Source organism: Mixophyes fleayi, chromosome 6 (assembly GCF_038048845.1).
Source record: "Mixophyes fleayi isolate aMixFle1 chromosome 6, aMixFle1.hap1, whole genome shotgun sequence".
In the NCBI taxonomy this organism is placed as follows: Eukaryota; Metazoa; Chordata; class Amphibia; order Anura; family Limnodynastidae; genus Mixophyes; species Mixophyes fleayi.
Window position 1 is genome coordinate 18,616,985 of NC_134407.1, and position 21,123 is coordinate 18,638,107.

A 21,123-nucleotide genomic window follows, 5' to 3' on the forward strand; every position below is an offset into this window, starting at 1 on the left:
CTGAAGTGTCTGGGGGTGTGAGAGCGCTGTGTTTGGGGGCGATTCCGTAGGTCTATAACCTGTGTGATAGGTAGAGAGAGACTGCGAGCTGAAATCGTGTGTGACCTCATACAGTGAACACCCCAACGTCATGGCAGCTGGGAGCGTGTTCGTGACAGTAAGCGTGACTGGATCACTTATAAGTAACTTATGGTATAAATTTATTTAAAGGAAATAGCGCAGGGCACTTATTTATATAATTGCAAATGTACTTATTTTTGATATTGTGTGTATTTTGAGAAAGGAATTATCTTTATTTCTGAAACCAGGGGAGAAAATTAGTTTTTTTGTTTTAACGTTGCTAGAGACAATTAGGCATATGTGGGGAGAGAGTCTGATAGCAGGAAATGCTAACTAAGACCTTTGAGATGAAGTGTCAAATGCCTGCTCTGGCAGAAGACCCGGCAGGGGGTCGTTACTGTGTGGCCTTTTGTCCAGACTGTTAGAACCTGTCTGAACATTGTACACAGCACAAGATGCAGGAAATCGCAGCAAGTTTTAGGATATCACAGATAAGTGTGAATATGGTTAGCTTTGCATTGCATGTAAATCCATGTTTGGGAAAACAAATTGCATCCTGATTCTAAAAAAAGGTCAGATCTCAAGGGGACTGGCTTACCCTTTGAGGCTGTGTCCAAATCTGTATAAAAAACACTGATTTGTATTGAAAATTTTTCTTCATGTTCCATCTGACCTGCTCTCCGGTACCTTCAACCAGGGTGAGCAAATAAACATCACTTGCTTCAAAGATTTGCTTGGAAACTCTTCTATCCCTGTGAAATACAGATTAGACCCAAAATCGAATCCATTCACGGCTGTTTCTGAGGTTTAGATCCAACATGCAGTACCACCGCCCTGCCCGCTACCCAGAAGTTCTGGCCAGTGTGATAGGCCAGGGGGAATCCATCCACAGAAACCCTGATCTATTGGAAGAGGTCAGGAGTACCAGCTCAGGTACACCAGTAACGGGGTACACTAGCAGCGTCAGTTATCCAGAAGAAACCCGGTTCTGGATGCCGGTAAAGGAGCCCAGTGGTGGCAGCATTTGTAAGCCCCTCCTACTGCGGTGAGAGGGTACATTTGGAATAACGAAAGGGAACGGTGGCAATGTAAGCCCAGCCGGTTCCCAGCAGTAACAGACAGGGTGGCATAGGCGGTTCATCCTGTAACAGTAAGCATTGTTATCTCACTCTTTCAAGGAGACTCTCAAACATAGGTTTTTAATCTAGATCCAAATAGCCCCACTCGCCTTTCTGTAGACTACTTTATATTTGAAAAGGATAGACAACTTTGGCCTTGCATTGACCATAGCAGTAAACAGGCAGAGGTCAGGAGCAGGCAGCAGTCAAATCGTATCAACTACAAAGCAGGTACCCTCTCCCTTTAAACTAGAAAAAGTTTGACCAACTTAAAAGAGCAAGTAGATTAACTAAGATAGATCTTTCAGGTGCCTATAACTTGGTGAATATCCACAAAGGCTTTGAGTGGAAAAAAGTGTTTTAACACCCATACTGGCCATCACCAATAACTGGTCATGCCTTTCGGGTTGAGTAGCGCACCAGCAAGGTTTCATAACCTTATCAATTATTTGCTCTGATATTATTTAGGGAGATTCATTGTTGTCTACCTGGATGATATCCTAATTTATTCTAATTCCTTGAGGCAAAATCAGGTACACTTTTGTGAAGTTGTTCAGAAATTAAGGAAGAATCAACTGTTTGCCAAGCTGGAGAAGTGCAAGTCTGAAATCAAGTTTCTGTCTTAGGATAAATTATTTCTGCACAGGAATTCTCCATGGATCTGTTTAAGCTCCAGGAAATTCAGGAATGGGTAAAGCCAAGTAACCTAAAAGCCCTACAATGGTTTCTTGGGTATGCCAACTATTATCATCACTATTACACTCACCACTGTGACTAAGAAGAGAGCTGACCCAGGAAACTGGTCTACTGAAGCCATAGATGTCTTCTCAGCTTTAAAAGAAGCCATTTCTAACTGCCTGATTGCTTCGCACTGGAAGAGCTCGATCCCACCCTCACCTACTGCGACCATAAGTTCTATCTGGTCAACATACCACTTGGAAAGTATAACCGCCACCCTCAACGATACTCCAATTCAATTTCATGCTGTGTAGAACACTTGGACATCCTTTTACGAAGCAGAACCGCCCCTATCTACCGTTTGACATTCTCCTACTTTAAATTATTATCCTCACACTTCTTTCTATTTAGAGAGGACTGACTAAATATACCAGCCTCTTGTTCCAGCGACCGCAGACGAATCCAACTACCCTTGTGCCCCCCTTGGACACCTCCCCTCTCTTCCTCCTCATTCCCCTGTTTGTCTCCCCTCACCTTCAAGTTTTTCCTCTTTGAATCGTATACGCCAATACAACATTCGGATATAGCTTCATTATATTTAACATGTTGATATAAATGTTAACACTACTTGCTGATTTTTTTGTACATGTAAACCTGTTCAAATAAACAATATAAACATGTATTTAAAAAAAAAAAAGAAGCCATTTCTAATGCTCCTACACTTTGCCTTCCCAGTTTGAGTTGCCCTTTATAAAAATTGATGCTTCTGATTTGGGGGCTGGAGACATTTTGTCCCAAGTTAACCAGGGGATAAAAAAAACTACAACACTGCACATTCTTCACCAGGAAATTCTCCTTTGCGGAAGATAAACTATAATGTAGACAATATCGATCTGCAGGCAATTAAATGGGCATTTGTGGAATGGAGGCACTGGTTGGAGGGGGCCAACTAAAATATTGTTTTATGCACTGACCACAAAAAATGTGATATATTAAAACTGCTAAAAGGTTAAATCCATGACAAGCTCATTGGCCACTGTTCTACTTTTCTTCTCCCAATTCATTTTAACAATCACCTGTAGGCCAGCTTCAATGAATCTTAAAACAAATTAAGGTACCTCCACCTCCCATAATACCTCCTTCCAATATTGTGTCAGTTCTTACCCAATAATTGTCATCTCAGCTTTGAGCAGCCCAAAGGGAAACTCCAGCTAATGCACCTTCCAAATTGCTATTTGTGCCTAAGAGGCTTAGACAAGCATGTATTGTAGAAGATCATAAGAGTAAGACAGCATGTTATCCAGTTAATTTCAAACCATCAGTCTATTATCACAAACATTTTGGTGGCCATCTCTTAAAGAAGATACCCAAGACTTTGTAAAAGCTTGCCAAACATGTGCCCATTGCCAGCCACCCAGAGGGAAGCCCATGGGACTTCTCATGGACCTTCCTACTCCTAACAAACCATGACTGTCCATTTCACTTGACTTTATTGATGACCCTCCTCCACCCAATGAGTTTGATACTATATGTGTGGTAATTGATCGGTTTAACAAGATGACACATTTTTTTCCCGCTTTCCGTTTCTCCATCCGCAAAATACCTTGGCTTCTCTGTTCGTTCAGAATATGTTCAGATAACACAGAATTTCTTCCAGCATGGTGTCAGACAGGGATCCACAATTTGTGGCCTGATATAGAGATATTTACATTTGATGCCTGGAATTAGTCTAAGTTTCTCATCTGCTTATCACTCTCAGACAGACTTGGAGCAATATCTCAGGGGTTACATTTCTCATAGTCACAATAATTGGGTAGAATTGCTTATAACAATACTCCTCGCACTGGGGCTTCTCCCACCCAAAAGCCTTTTTAATCTGCCAGGATGCAGACGCTACACAGGTTAAGAAGTTTTCTGCCCGTCTCAGTATTTTTTGGAAGAAAGTCCAAGCCGCTCTCTCTTGTGCAGCCAAACACGTTTTTGATAGACATCTTAGGGTGGTGCATTTCAAGATTGGTGACAAGTTATTAAATTGAAGCAGCCTTCAGGATAGTTTGGACCTAAATGTATTGGACCTTTTAAGATCAGTAAAATTAACCCCATCTGCAATCAACTGGAGCTTCCCCAATCATTAAAGCATCCCAAAATAGAAAAACACAGCACTAATCATATCAATATCTTATTGGAGACCTAAAAATATCATATTCTGATAGAGTAAACACATATATAGATTATATTGGATTGCTTAAAAAAAGTTAATAAATTTATTTACTTAAATAGAAACATCCATTCATGAAAAAGCAGCACACAATAAAATACTATGCAGAATTCACTCTGTCCACAGATATTGCTATGCACAGAATCATCATCATCACCAACATTTATTTATAAAGCGCCAGCAAATTCCGTAGTGCTTTACAATTGGGAACAAACATTAATTAAACAATACTGGGTAATACACACAGACAGAGAGGTAAGAGGGCCCTGCTCGCAAACTTACAATCAATGGGACTTTGAAACACAAGGGCATGTGCTACATCATATTGCACAATGGACCAGCTAGAATACAAAGGTAAAAGTATTGAGTGGGCTGTGTGATCAATCACACAGCAATGTTGGTCAGAGGGTTGTTGTCTTGCGTTAGCTGTATAGAGGGTGGTAATAGGGTACCTTAGGGAGATTAAGATGGTGGTTGAGGAATATCATAAGCTTACCTGAATAGGTGGGTTTTCAGAGAACACTTGAAGGTTTGAAGACTAGAGGAAAGTCTTACTGTTCGAGGGAGGGAGGCTGCACCCACAAAGTGGGTGCAGCCCAAAAAAAGTCCTGTAACCGAGAATGGGAGAATGTGATGAGTGTGAAAGAGAGACGCAGATCTTGTGCAGAACGGAGGTGTTGAGTCGGGAGATATTTTGAGACAAGTGAGGAAATTTATGTCAGTGCAATTTTGCGGACGGCCTTGTATGTTAGTAAAAGAATTTTATATTGAATTTGTTGAAATACAGGCAACCAATGTAGAGACTGACAGAGTGGCTCAGCAGAGGAAGAACGGTTTGCACGGATAATCAATCTAGCTGTTGCGTGCTATATACCCATGTAAAGATTAAAAATGCTTTTAAGAACAGGTCATCCTGTCTGCTACAACTTATGCTGAAAACTGTGAAAGCAAAGTATTTTATAAAAACTGGCCATGTAATAAATGACACCCATTCAATATCTGAACCTATGTTGCTATAACAATTTTTACGACTATACAATACGTAATAGTTCCCAGCAATTACGTTCACTGCTCCTGCAAATAGCATGGATATCAAAATATAAGAGGAAAATGTCATTTTACATGGAGCCGTATAGAGAGCATGATGACATAAAATTGCCAGCAGCTGCTCCTGAATAATATTCACTGGTGGCAATGCAAAGGAGTTCTTACCACAAATCTCTGCCCGTTGCCATTCTCAGACCGTAAATGGTAGCCCGGTTAGGGAAGAAGCGTCCCGGTTGTATAAAGCTTGCAGCTCCATGCAAGATTCCTCTTCCACCAATGAGCAGAAGAATCAGTTAAATAGCGTATCAGTTGTACTAGGCAAATATATAAAATCTTCACTAAATAATAATATTTATAAAAAATATATCCAAAACCCCTACTGTGTTTCTATGCCTTCTGGCAACTTCCTTAGGGATGCTTATGATGTGCATGGGAAGCCCTGGCATAGAAACAGGAATTATGCAATTACAAAATCTCAAATCTCAATATTGTGATGGTACAAATTTAGATCAAAATTTAAAATTTGTAGGAAAGGAATTTATTCCTAAAGTGAAAGAGCTTGTTTTAACAATAGCTATAATTTTCATATTTGTTATTCCACTGATCTCAGCTTATCAAAAAGTTTGCTAGAATTGGCCCCTGCTCTACTACTTAAAACTATGTGATTTTCTCGGTTAACCTCTTTCTAAAAAAGAATTATACATAACCTCATGCTTTTTTCCCCCAAAACCCACCATTAATAAATAACTTGTTCTTTCCCTACTAAATTTACCCTGTGTAATATTATGCACACATGGTCTATAATGATGACCCCCCCCCCCACATAGTCATTTGAATCAATCTCCTTGGTGATTATTTTGTATAAATCAAGCTATATGCAAAGACAGACAGACTTAGTTCCAAAAAATAATGTGTGAACTGTGTAAGTGAATGAAAAATTATACAAATTGTTATTAAGATGAGCATCAAAAGCATAAACTATGGTAAAATCCCCTTTCTTAATAAATAAGTCATCAATGTATTTGTCATAGAGCACCAGCCTTGGTCCAGAGAAAAATGGACCAGATGTAATTGTCCTGAAATGCTCGATCAAAATTGTATAACTTGAGGCAAATCTGGTGCCCATGGTAGTCCCCTATGTATTTAAATAAAATTTGTAATTAAGTATAAAATACTTGCGAGTTATAAAGGTTTTCAGAGAAATGTCATAACTCATTTTAACTGCTTTCAAAAGCCCATCATGCAGAATGTTTGAACAAATAGATTGTACTTCACATATAAATCAATGTAAATTTTTCTCCCATTAAATAATACTTAAAGAACACTTAAATAGTTTTCATACTCCTGATCACAGATGAGGTATATCTTACATCGTATCGCAAAGAGACAACTATAGGTTTTAACATAAAATCAATAAACTGGTGGAGCAAGTAACCCTACATCCAAAATAATAGGTTGTCTCAGTGGTAAGTGAAGACTTTTTGGGCAAATGGTAACACATTGGTGTGAATGAATTTTATGTATATACATTTTTTCAGATTTGGAAACATCTATATCCACTTGATTGGGTTTTATACTACAAAATAGTCTCAGAGTTTAAAATAATTAGTTCAATGACCGCTGATTTCACCAAACCCGTTTGTGTCAAGTCAGGTGAGCAAATCAGGAGGCTTGTTCTGGCTCCTCTTCTGACTTCAGATTTGACTCTTTGGCGCGCCTGACACCAATTCTTCATACTGATTCGGTACCATTGCATCCACTAGTTACCAGCTTGCAATACAAGAGGGTCAATTCAGAGGACCGCGACCTGCGGATCTCACTGCAGCGAAGCCCAAACCCATCATGTCCCTGTTAAATACCAGGGATCCGTTAGTCTCTGCACCTCTGCCAGCACTAACTTTGACTGACGATACGGAATCCGCTTTCTCCTGATCCCATCTGGTGACAGTTTTGCCAAGTAAAGACATTTGCTCAGAGACGAGTACAATATATTATTGATTAAACATAGCTTAATTTAATTTAACTTAACCATAATTCTTTCCTACACTTCTCCGCTGCATCTCTTAACCTTTCTGGCGCTTCCGCTGTACAAACGGACTCGTGAGGGTTTGGATGAATTAAGGTGTCCCATGTATTTAAATTTCCTTTCTCTTAACAAAAAAACTTCTTTAGTATTTGCTTTAAAGTCGGCTCCCACACTCTTAAATGATAAAAATCAATAGATATGGCACATCTAATATGAAGTCTGTTACATCGCAACTTTTCTCCTATCATCAGAACCTTTTATGAACTCTGAGGGGGGTATTCAATTAGGACTCGCGGCCACACTTACACTCGGCTGCACATATAAGGTGTCATTACGGTACCGCAACATTGCGGTATAGGGACCTATGTAGCCGCGCGTAATCTCGGCCGCGAATCCTAATTGAATACGACCCTTATAGTTTTAGAAATTCTCTAGTAATTTCTTCTTGACATTATATTCCCATGTACACTACAAACCATACCCTATTGGTGTTTTTCTTCAAACGCCAGAAATATCTGCTGAATTGGCTAATGATAGTCTTCCATCAGTAATCTGCAGACATTAGCCCCTTCTTATTGACCTCCGAGCCAGAGCTTCAAGCCGATAATAGACTTTATTACAACACCTGGTTTCTGAGACAAATGATTCTCTATGAAGGCGTTCTACTAACTTGTGAAAATGTTTAAGATATTAAGAGGTGCTCTGCCAATCTGTCCTTCAACTCCTTTAGTCATTTCATAGGCCTGTCTCCTAACAGGTTAAACCAGTAATATTTTAATCATAAAAAGCTGCCATGGGGCAAACACATAAAAACAAATACAAGCAAAATACTCAAAGGGCTAGATTTACTAAACGGCAGGTTTGAAGAAGTGGAGATGTTGCCTATAGCAACCAGATTCTAGCTTTCATTTTGTAGAATGCACTAAATAAATAACAGCTATAATCTGATTGGTTGCTATAGGCAACATCTCCATTTTTTCAAACCCACCGTTTAGTAAATATACCCCAAAGTGTCAATTTGGTGTAGGAGTCTTTGGTGGGTAACCTTGGGTACACTCTCCACCAGCTGTCCCACGTAGTCTATGGGTGCCTCAGTAACATGTTAATACTTTCATCATTGCTGTACACCGCTCACCACATGGCGAACAAAGTGCCAGCAGTGATAATCATAGGGATTATCAACCCCTATGCTAAATAGGAAGCCCATGCACACAGGAAATGGAAGACTCATCATGAAAACCTTACATATAGGTATCCAATACAATTATCTCTGTGTGTAGCTTAGGTAGAGCTCTGTTCAGAGTATTAATGATTAGGTTTCAAGTCTATACAAGTAGTGGACTAATCAGATCTACTATTTGGTTACTCTTGGCCCATGATAAATTAATGCTAACACCTAACGCCACCGCAATATAAAATTAGACTTTAAATGGCTCAGGGCTAAGTGACCGAATTTCCAGTTTTTTGCCTCAAAGCTACAATCGCCTTGTACGACAATGCCACATTTCATTACAAAAGATTTAGCACCATAGGGAACAGTGACGGAAAAGGAACACTATACTGGAAAATGTAGTTAGAACACAAAATTATGTTTTGTCAATCTCTCCTTGCTGAACACATTAACAGCACAATTGTGTATCTTTTACTGAGAAGCTATTGCTTGGAAAGGCTGTGTATGCATCCGTTTACAATCTAAAGCACATGTATCATTAGGACGTAATGTGCAATCATGAAATGATAGATATATATACTGAGGCTAGAAAAATAAACGTAGCATTTGAAGGAGCCATGTACCACCGACAATTACAAAACAAATACAGTAGTATGTGGCTACCGGATTTTGTGGAAATCTAAGTATCAAATCAGCAATAGGTTTTTCATTCATTTAAATTTTATTATTCCCTATTGCAGATTACAATGTGCATTATACATACAGTCCTCCTATTTCCTCACACTATGCCAGCATCCCCATAAACATGTGTTATTGGGAACATTCTATAGTCCATTATGATCAAGACATAATACATAGATTTCTAGAGATGTTTTACTTTCATGTAGGTTGTATACAATTAAATAAGCACAATCAGATTGGTGAGATATAATTGAGTCCAGAGGATATATTTACTAAACTGCGGGTTTGAAAAAGTGGAGATGTTGCCTATAGCAACCAATCAGATTATAGTTATCATTTATTTAGTGCATTCTACAAAATAACAGCTAGAATCTGATTGGTTACTATAGGCAACATCTCCACTTTTTCAAACCCGCAGTTTAGTAAATATATAACGCCAGGAATCCATATAAGTAATTACCCCCATTTGACCGATTTATTGTCATCGCTCATTCAGATTTTATTTTTACTCTCTAGTCAAACCGTAATCTACACCTTCATATAATCCATCTTCAACCCCGTTACTGTGTCTTGTCTTACTGCATTGCAAAACTTTGTCAGAAAAAAAAAGCTATTTTATGTTCCGTAACCCGAAATGCAGCTCAGATAAATCGGTAAGATATAGGCGTTTCCAGTGCGGCATCAGAGCCTGAGATTTGCGGTAGTAACATGCCCGGGAGGAGCAGCTCTATCTCTCTCCCATTATCCCCCCTTTGTAGCCTCCTCACGTCACAGAAGAGGAATACGAGAAGGCTCCCACAGCTTGCGCGCTAGGTTGTGGCATTGCTGTATGACGAACTCTGGCGGGATAATGCCCAGGTGCATTGTCAGCAGCTCGTAGCACTTTACCAGCTCTGTCGGGTGGCTTTTGCTGTAATATCGAAGTAATTTTCTGAAAAACAAAGGAAAAGAAACACACGTTATGTTATATTGATGCATGCAGACCTACACTGTAGTTTGTTCACTAAGAAGGTGCAAAAACTCAAGTTAAACAGCTGCTTTCACAGCCTAACTTGCAGCAGGTCAGAGATAAATGCTGAACAGTTAGGAAAAACAAAACAATCACTCTTTAATCTTGAATTCCTTAACAACTTTTAAAATAGATAACTTTCCCTGTGCTAAGTTTTTAGGTGCTCACAAACACCGGGGCGCACCGCGCTTTCATTACCAAACAAAACCAGGTGTTGAAGTGCAGAGCTAGCAGGTAACGATTGGAGTCTTAGCTGAAACGAGGACGTCGTAGGAAGTTTAACTCCTGCTCTCTGTGCAAACAGGAGCAACAGACTAGAGTCTGTCTACTTAGGGTTATCTACTTACAACCCTATTTGTTACATTCACCAGTTTAGTTTATAACTTGCTCAAAACCAAAAAGAGCATAAACTTCAGACAAAACACTTAAGACCCAAAAGGGAATTTCTGCTTTCTGTAGATATAATATATGTTCCTTTTTCTAGAACCTCCTGTTTCTGATTATTACACAGACGCGCTATCAGTATGATGTGGGGAATGTTGAGACATTTTCTGTTTAATAATGAAAAAGTGAAGTACGACACAGGAAGACTCTTTGCATCTTATTAACATTTAAACCAGACCCTGCGAAGAGATAATAAAATACAGTGTCTCACAGGAACACTTCACAAAAGAAAATATTATAACATCCCTACATATAGGGGGGGAGAGGGAGAAGGAATAACAGGGTATAATAATTTTGACCAGTCTCTGACAAGAAAGGAATTATAGCCTATTAGCCCAATGACATATAATTACCTATAATACTCTCCCGCTAGCATTCCTATGGGAACCGAGTCGTCTCCTAGTACTGGAGCATCAATAGCTTCTAGTTTATCACCCTATTTGAGAAACACATAGTTATTACATGTCAAATATGAAACACATTTTGGCATCGTAAGGGTTAAAAAAAAAACCAATACCATCAAGTTTAAGCCATGTAAATTTCAGCTGTGTTGAACCAAATTATTGCAAAACAAAACCTCAGCAAGAGAGTTAATTTTTTACACCATGGGGGCACATTGCTCCCTACCATGAACGGTGACCAGATTAAGTCCCAGTGACCGATAGTTATAGTGACAGAAATCGGTTGTTGTAAGAAAGATATCCAGATAATGAATTAGTTACCACCACCAACCTTAGCAAAACATTAGTCTGACGGCCCTTTCTGTGCTGGTGATGACGCCATCTTTATGTCGCAGTGGGAGGTTCCCTTGGCCCTGGGCTTCAAAAGTTCATTAGACAAATCTTGGACACATAGGGCCCGATTCATTAAGGAAGACAAAATGCCGATATGTGCCGTATGTTGAGTAACATGGCTCTGCGCATGACTAGAGAAGGAACATACGCCAGTGAACGCAGCAACATCCAACTTATCTTCGAACGCAAAAAACCCTTACTACAGCCTACGATATGAGGGGAGGAACAGGGAGGGGACTGGGCGTATGCACGTAGTCGATGTACAGTAGGGGCGTGCCAAGCTAGAGCGCACGCAGCAGCATCTGATTCAAGCTTTCAAAGGTACGGGTTTTTCTGTCCTATCACGTGAACCAGCTACAGGTCAGGTGTAAGTTCTGACTACTAGTGATGACGGCTGTGTATACAGCTAGAACATGTGTTTGCACTCAAGAGCAAATATAAAAATGTATTTTATGTGCAATAGACATTAATAACATCCTAATAAATGTATTTTATGGAGAGGGGGAAAAAATGAGAACACCTCTTAATTTTTGTTTTATATTTAGTCATTAATGACTTTATTATTAACAGGTGACATTAATTGAATATTTTTTTTTTCTGTGCCTATTTTATGGACTTTATATTCCACAAAGGTATTGGACGTATCCTGCAGTGTATTACGTGTCAGAGCAGGGAGGGCCTAGACCTGTAATCATCAGCAGTCATATCTTTAGATCTGCTCCTTGTTGTATACGGACGTGCATTTGCCCGATTTGAGAGAAACATGGTACGGCAGCACGTGTGACAGTAGGAGAAAACGTGGCTTATTGATGGGCCTTACTGTTGACATATTATAAAGTTAATACTTCTTTACATATGAAGACCTAAACAACTATGGCGCTCTGTTGATTGCCTTTTGGTGGTATAAAGGTGTGTGGAGCAAGCGAAATGTTCACTTGCTGGCGGGAGGAACGCGATCCTTGCCAAGGATAGCGGCACCGTAGCGGCACCAGTGCGCTTAGTTCTAGAGCAGTGCAAAAAGGAAGTGTCATTTTTCCCCAGAGCAAGATTATTGAAATTAGATAGAGAGACTTTTTTTAGGGTTGGTCCTTGGTGTGCAGAATAGCATACAGCCAATTTCCACTCTGCAAGCGGACTTAAGCTTTGCACCAGCTTGGACCAGTTTTGGAGATTGGGTTTAGTCCTACACTTTTACTGGGAGGCGATTGGCACCTTTTGATTGCATTGTCATTTTGATGGAGAAACAAATTTGGACTTTGATTTTACACCATCTCTCGAAATTTTTCCACCTAGCCGCAATCTAGGCACCTTTCTAATTTGCATAGTCCTCTCTCTCGAGAGCGGCACCGTGACAGGAGTTAGGTGGAACATCTAGACGAACCGATGCCAAAACTAGGGGGCGTGGGCACTGCATAACCAGCGTGCTCCATAACTTAGGTCCACAATCTGTGCTACTGATGGTGCACAAGTTTCAACTATTGTGATGTGTGGCTCCTTTGGAGAAGTCAAGGGGGGAGGGTGTGGGGGTCAACTGGTGGGTGCCCAGAAAATCGAGTAAGTTGTTCAACACTGTTCTAAACAAAGGTGAAATGCCAAAAACATTATATTAAACACTCACAGCTTCATTCTCGAACCACAGGAAGTAACAACAATAATAATCCCCATCTCGAAATGTTAACGTCGTGTAGCCTTTCTGAAGGTATCTTCGAGACAAACCAATAAGGAACCAAACCTATGAAGAGAAGCAATTCAATATAAGAACAAAGGCTGTATCCAAAACAAATAGAATTCTCAACTCAGAATATCAAAATGTTCCCGCTGTCTATACACAGTGCTGGTACTTGTCTATACACAGTGGTGGTACTTGCCTATACACGGCGTTGGTACACACAGCGCTGGTACTTGCCTATGCACGGCGGTGGTACTTGCCTATGCACGGCGGTGGTACTTGCCTATGCACGGCGGTGGTACTTGCCTATGCACGGCGGTGGTACTTGCCTATGCACGGCGGTGGTACTTGCCTATGCACGGCGGTGGTACTTGCCTATGCACGGCGGTGGTACTTGCCTATGCACGGCGGTGGTACTTGCCTATGCACGGCGGTGGTACTTGCCTATGCACGGCGGTGGTACTTGCCTATGCACAGCGGTGGTACTTGCCTATGCACAGCGATGGTACTTGTCTGTACACAGCGGTGGTGGCCACTTTGTGGGTTAAATCAATTATCATGAATTTATTCCTTAGGAACATAACTGAGATAGAATGGCTTCAGTGAGGTCACTAGCTTCAATAAATTACATAATTCCTATACCGGGCACAGAGATTAGCATTGCTGCATCACAGCGCTGGGGTGATGGGTTCAAATCCAACTAAAAACCCTGTATGTGTGGAGTTCGTATTTTCCCCCCATTTTTATGTGGCTTTCCTTTGGAAGCTCCCACAGTCCAAAAAAATGCTGATAGGCTATTTGGCTTCGGACAACATGGACCCTACAGTGCGTGTGTGTTGGAAATTTAGATTGTAAGCTCCAATGGGGACTGGGACGGATGTAAATAAGTACATATTCTCTATAGAGCACTGAGTGATCTGTGTAAACAATATTATTATTAATAATGACAGTGTGCAGTCTCACAAATATTGATTTAGCCCACAAAACAGATGCCTTCACTGTGTAGGTGACTGGAACACTTCAATACATATATATGACAATTATTAAATACATTGTACAACAAGTGCATAGCAAACATAAAAACATATTTAAAAACCAAGGAGAAGGAATATATTGCAGGCTTAATAATTCATAATATAGTACAAAATTAACTTTCTATATAACAAAAGTGGCACCAAAAGTAGGCAGTGTCTATTTTCTGCCATTAGAGTACAATTACCTCAGATAATTAAAGATGAAACAAAGATATATTCTTCCTAATAAATCCCTTTCTCAAAGTGCGACGTGTGGGTTTACCTGTAGGTGTCGCCAGTGGGACAGGAGGGAACAATAACTGAAGCTCCTCCTCTCTCTATAAATGGATTTCTCCGTCCCCTCAGTTCTCCATTTAGTAGAGCTGTAGAGTTAGAGGGATAGACAGGAAATAGACAAAGAAGGTAACAAGAGGAGCGGACAGCGAAAGAGAGCAATGTAATACATGTACAAGAAAAACGAAGGGCGGGACTAAGTGGTCTAACAAGATCAGCCTCCGCTGAGTTGAGAGGCCCAGCCCAAGAAGATGTTCTGAAATCTAATACCAGAAAATTAAGATCTCAAGTCAGATATGAAAGCCATCATTTCTAATTCCAACCAACCGCAAAGGAGCCAGACCTCTATGAAATAGGTTCTCTTGAAACTACCATTCTGCTATGGCTGACGTAGTTCAAATCTCAGCTGTCCCCTCTAGACATGAACAGGATTTAGATGTTGAAATAGGCGACTCGGCCAATGAAAAATGTGAGCATATTTTAACCTCGCACGATTTAACTTAATCCGGTAAACCACACCCACAGTGGATTATGTGTATCATTGATGTGAGTTCTCTGTGCAGCGCTGCGGAATTAGTGGCGCTGTACAAATAAATAGATGATGGTGATGATCATTGAATGAACAAGAATTGTAGACCACCTGGAGGGCGCGGGATACGATACACAGTACCCAGGCATAAAACAAATCAAAATTCAAAACCGTAGTCCATGGCAAACAACATAGATGAATATTTCTCTCCACCATAAGAGACAGAGGTCTTAATAAAACTGAAGAATAGGCCAAGGACAGACACCTGCTGTTAATACAAGCGATATACAATCTTCTCAGTGCAACACTTTTTGCTAATTGGTGCAAGGACGCTGTGTTCTAACTAGAACTGAGAACAAGGGGAAATATCCATGTGTCTATGTAACTGCAGAACATGAACATGATTAAATAGAAAAATACATATCATAGAACAGATATCATTACCAGGAGTCTATATATAGTTAGTAGGATCTGTAATTACATTTTCCATCACGGATCACACTCTGCCCATATTATCTGCAACAACACAGAGGAAACACAGCTTATCTCAAAATCACAGACACATATCAACGTGACCAACCGCCACCATATCCCTGTAGGAATGAGCAGTATAAATGAAGGCTATAAAATAAATATACACAATCAGATAATAGCTTGTACAATAATGTTATCTCCTTTTCCTCAGGAAATCCAGGCATCTGAGGTACTGTAAAGAGCAACAAACATTCATTTCTCTGTGATAAACATACATCAGATGTATCCAGAATTTATGCTGCTGCTCATCCTCGGAACACCCAGAGATTTGCATAGTTGCCAAGATTCTAAATGACTTTCCAGTAACACTCAGTGGTTGAGATTGTGCATCCAATTAGATTACACAGGATACAGCCTTAACGGACCTTGCGGCACTACAATACCCAGCATGTCATGTTTACTGTCACTATAACACATTTTTCGCATTGTAGATATTCATTCTCAGCAAATGTTAACGTTTAAAGGCCCTAAGAATATAAATAGGTAGTAAGAATTGCATGGCGAAATACTAATACTTGGTCATGGTGTGCGTGCAAATTAAATAAACTGCTTTTGATAATTACACTATCAAAAACGGAAGGATAGGCGCTAGGAGAAAGCATCAAAGCAAGCTAGAAGAGATCAAATACAAGAAGGTTTGCAATTTATAAAATCATAAAATATATGCAATTACAATTGTGCAAAGTCAAGTAGACTTTGGGAGTCACCCCTTTTGGGGTCACTTCCATAGTGTGCAAGGTCTACAATTATAAGTGCATATGTTAGAATTATAGATCCAAAACCTTCTTGCCTCAGATCCATACATCGTGGTAGTCATGTACAGAATGACATAAGCTTCACTGGGAATTACTGTGGCCACATAATATAAGATGTGTCACCAATTGCCACATATTGGGGTCTATTTTTGATGCTGGAGATCATCTGAATATGACACACAAGATTTAGAGAAAGCCGTACACTGTCTCACATTACACCATAGGATTGGACAGTGAGAGAGAGAGAGAGGGGGCACAAGGGAACGTTAAGCTAAAGGGGCCCATGGCCCACCTACGAGCGAGGCTGCCAGATGACTCCAGCTCAGCCATAACGAAAGGTAAGGAGTCCACAGATACAGACAGACTTTTTAAGGTGCACAGGTAGAGGCAACGCTTCGTCTTTGCCTCCTAACTACAGCTAATATCACAGGTGACAACAGGACAAAAGAAAGCGGAATCATGAGGCTGTGTAGAGAGAGGGGAAGAACTTCAATTCTTGTTTGGTCTTCAGTTTGGACACCTAGGGCCGGAGTCATTAAGGCACGCATCCTTAGCGCATCGTACATTTGTTATAAACTCCACCTAAATAGGCGTCAACAAGGAGCGGATCTGAAGATACACGAGGTGACGGCTACAGGTGTAGGTTTACTCTGCTGTACTAGACAAGACACTGCAGGAAACGTATAATACAACATCTCAAAAGAATATACTATATTATGCAATTAATGTACCTGTCAATAATATAGTGCTTTATGATTATAAATGGAAATTTAAAAAAAAAAAAAAGTTTTTTTTATATAATTTTTTTCCCCCTTGGAAAAACATTTATTAGGCAGTCCTTAAAGTCTAATGTACCCTCATGGACATTTTCACAGTTGCTCCTGATTGCAGACACACATTATAACATGCATAAGTGACTGTCATCACTACTGATCAGGACTTAGACTAGCCCTGTAGCTGGAGCAAGAGATACGGCAGAAAAACAAGTAACTTTGAGACGTCCAGAGCTTGTTTTAGACTTTTCTGTCTGCGCTCAAGTCTGGCACGCCCCTAGTGTAAATTGTCTCACATCACAATGGCCAAACGCCCCTTCTCCGCCCCGTTCACTCCCCGGAAATCGTAATCTGTAGTAAGCGTCCATTGCGTCTGCGCACGTAGTGGACAGGGCTGCGTTCACCACCATACCTCCTGGTTCTGGGCAGGCGCAGAGTGATTTTACGGAGGATACGCTCAAAAATCGGCAGATACGTGTCTTAATGACTCAGACCCACATGTTGCACTGAGGAGTTTGATCAATGGAGAGGAAAATAAAAAGAAACCCACATTAATGTCCCTTTATATTTAATGAGCTCATACAAATAACAAAACCCCACAATAAAGATAAAACAGGAAGATTACTTACAGTAACTTAACACAGGTATCTGCAATGTCAAAAACTGTATTCCCTCTAAGGATAGTGTCCCAAGGTTACAGACTAGGGGGATACAAGTATATCTGACGGTATATTATATTATATTATACGTTGGACATGAATATTTCTACCTGGTTTACTAAGTCTGTTGTCTATAAACGTGTCTCTACTTGGTGGCTGTCTTAGTAATTGATTCTCCTCTCTGTGCAATACCCACAACCTCTAAGTTAAAAGAAAGCCACCCCCTCCCTAAATAACGAAAGGTGTTGGATACTGGAGTAATATCAACTTTCATTCATGTTTAAGAAAAATAATACTATTTCAAAATTCAAATATATACAATGGTTTCTCTCTACAGAAAGTGCATGCAGTGGTTTTTGGATATAATGTTCTCTTAACAATGAATTTATGTATGTTTTTTTATTAAAGAACAGGACTCTCTGTGTTTGTCCTTCTCCCCAGACCTTGTACATTACAGACTCCTCTGACCTCAGGCACATTTTCATGCTCTCGGGACTATTGAAAACTCTTCCGTTACTCTTTGTCAAACTGTTTTCTTTAAAGATCTGCGGACTCATCGGTTAATGCTGCTCACTAAGCACATCAGACACGCTTCATGCGTTACACAGAAAATACCTTGTTTTTTATGAAATTTGCCAACAGGCTGTTTCCGAGTTCAGAGGTGGATTTGTCTATAATGTTTATGGAGGGGGCGATCATTTGTCCCGCAGTCCGGTCCACGTAAATAAAATGCACCAGCCCGGGGAAATCTTCTAAATAAGTGAAGGCACGAATTAAGGAAGATATTTTATATAGTAAAGCTCATTTTCACACAATCACCAGATATTAACTCTTTACCCACTTATTCAGCACCTTTAATACGTTGTTTTACTATACTGGTTGTGGATGTTACTATGGAGCTTAAATACTGATTCAAAGTCACTTGTCACATATTCCTTTCATTTACCTGTATTTCTGCGATTAACAAGCATCCTTCTTTCATCGTACTTTGTAATGGTAAAAACAGATTGTCTGTCAGGTGCTACAGTCCCGAATACGTGCTATGTGGAGACGTAACCATTTACACAGTGCTTAGAAACTAACCTTTTAGAAATAAAGTGTGTTTATTGCAAATGCATGAAAGAATAGATAAAAAAAACAAACAACAGATTTAAAGATAATCTATTTAACACGTTATGTTGCAAGTGTTCCCACACCTCGTAGATTGTAAGCTTTTTTTGGGCAGAACCATCTCATCTTTATCTTCTGTATCATGTAATTGCATGGCATTTTTTGGGTCACGATCCCCCTCAATGTACAGTGCTGCGTAATATGTCTGTACATTATAAATAAAGGATAATAATAATAATATTTAATAGCCAAATATATAGGAAGTCAATGCTCTAGGGCTATCCATACATACCAGGGTTCAGATGGTATATTTGGTACTTTTTGGACCATAGTGGTTCCTAATTTCTGCCTGTGTTGCTCCAGAATAACTATCCTGATCGACATCTGGAATATCAGGACCTATCAGAACTGGTGGGGACACATCATCATCATTTATTTATATAGAGCCACTAATTACGCAGCACTGTACAGAGAACTCATCCACATCAGTCCCTGCCCCATTGGAGCTTACAGTCTAAATTCCCTAATATAGACACACAGACAGACACAGCCAGACACCAGGGAGAGACTAGGGTCAATTTTGATAGCAGCCAATTCACCTACCAGTATGTTTTTGGAGTGTGGGAGGAAACCGGAGCACCCGGAGGAAACCGACGCAAACACAGGGAGAACATACAAACTCCACACAGATAAGGCCATGGTCGGGAATCAAACTCATGACCCCAGTGCTGTGAGGCAGAAGTGCTAACCACTAGGCCACTGTGCTGACACACCAGCCACTCAGCCTAAGTCCAATCATGGCTGCAGAGTTATGTGACCAAACTGGCCAGGATCATTAGTTAAACCCCTTGGTCTGACAGGAATACCTTTGTGCCTTGAAAGCCTGCAATGATTTCCTGTAGAATTTACCTATTAAAAGACATTCCACGATTTTTAATTTTTTTATATTTCAAAATAGTCCCTGATCTCGCAGACAATCTGTGTCCTTGTTTCGGTGGCACTTATTCTAATAAAGCTCATTTCATCCAGTGAGAGTCGAATGTTTTACTGCCGACATTATTTTTAGCACAGGATGTGACATGTTAAAAGACAGATACGTGCACATGTATAGGCGTGACCAACAAACCGCTAAAACTCTAGGAAAAGGACAATCTCTAAATAGTAAATATTTCAGGCTATGCCTCTATGAAGCATTTATAGAGAAATAATGAAGTGGCTAACACAGCATATGACATAAAATATAAATAGTGAATATTTCAGGCTATGAATCTATGAAGCATTTATAGAGGAATAGCCAATGGCCAGCGTGGTGTGTGCATTAGATAAAATTAGAAACACAGGAATTTATTTCCGCATCCAGTAACCAAAGAAATAATAGAGGAAACTGTAGGTGGGTGTTATACCAACCAGCGTGGATGAAAACAGCCACCTAGTGTTAGATGGAGAAAGTGCGATTAGCAGCTTTCTGAATGTTGAACCACCCAACCATCGATATAAATGTAATACATATTCTATTCTACGTTCCTGCTGCAAAAAAATGTTATGTTTTTACAAAAGGATATGTCACCATAGTAATATTTCTTTTACTTTTCACCAGCAGAAACTCCTTCCAGTCCACCAACTTCTCCCTGAAAATGAAAACAAATGAATTCTCCTATCGTCCTTCACGTCTCTCGTATAATCTCATAACCATCCATCCAAACCTCTTATCAGCATGGAGGGGCCCTTGCACCTTATCTCCAGTTACATGTACGCCGTCCTGTCCTGCCTCATGAAACATTGTATCCAGCGTCCAGAGATTCCTCTGTTGTTTCCAGCTCTCCATTATGATGATGGAGAGCAGGAGATAGAAAGTGACGGGGCACTAGATACATTGTGCATTACTGCAATATCCTATCCAGGCTGTGCAGCTCTCATAGACGTTCCCAATTCACATTTTAATATTAGTAAACCCCCCTAAACTGCAGCCATCAATCATTTACAGCTGCTGCGTCGGATCTCTCCCGCTCCGAGGAGATCTGAGCAGCTCCAAAGTAGATAGGCAAGGATCCTGGCTATATGCAAGATACCTGGATGTTGCTAAATACAACAAGTAGTGAGATTTAAAGTCGGACAACAACCACTGTAAGGGGTACCCAGGGCATAGGCTTAAACTTTATATTAAAATAACAATTGCACATGATTATTAAAAGAAAGCGCGCTCTCTCATATGCAGGTACTGACAGTTTTTGTAACAGGAACAGAATCAACCTATAAAATTCCATTTTTCAAATACAGATCGTTCCTCATTTTTACAAGTAACTTGCAGAGTATTACTAGTCTGTTCAGTAGAGATAACCTATAACCTGCTAGCTGTTGTGGAACTACAAGTACCACAGTGTCCTGCTAGTGCTTGTAGTTCCACAACAGCTAAAGAACCACAGGTGCCAAAACCTGGAGAACACTGCAAACTATCCTGTCCTTAGATCCAGGGAAAGCTGTAAATCTAGATGTACACTTCCCACCGCAATTCCCATAGGATTACATATCACAGAAGCTCCG

The 21,123-nt window shown here is 40.1% G+C and overlaps 1 protein-coding gene across 3 annotated transcripts in view; it reads right to left on the reverse strand.

Annotated features, from left to right (window-relative positions):
* Window positions 1–9,016: 9,016 nt before the first annotated feature.
* Window positions 9,017–21,123, reverse strand: part of HPS1 (HPS1 biogenesis of lysosomal organelles complex 3 subunit 1) — a 31,530-nt gene continuing 19,423 nt past the window's right edge. For 2 of the 3 annotated variants that reach the window (XM_075215952.1, XM_075215951.1), the window contains exons 15-19: window positions 20,145–20,210; window positions 18,088–18,232; window positions 12,865–12,978; window positions 10,806–10,888; window positions 9,017–9,930 (exon numbers count right to left, since the gene is read on the reverse strand). In XM_075215952.1, the coding sequence (XP_075072053.1) occupies window positions 9,768–9,930; window positions 10,806–10,888; window positions 12,865–12,978; window positions 18,088–18,232; window positions 20,145–20,210 (571 nt within the window). In that variant the 3' untranslated portion in view covers window positions 9,017–9,767. Of the gene's footprint in view, window positions 9,931–10,805; window positions 10,889–12,863; window positions 12,979–14,211; window positions 14,312–18,087; window positions 18,233–20,144; window positions 20,211–21,123 lie in introns of those variants that run through there. The other variant, XR_012693330.1, reaches the window with a different exon arrangement.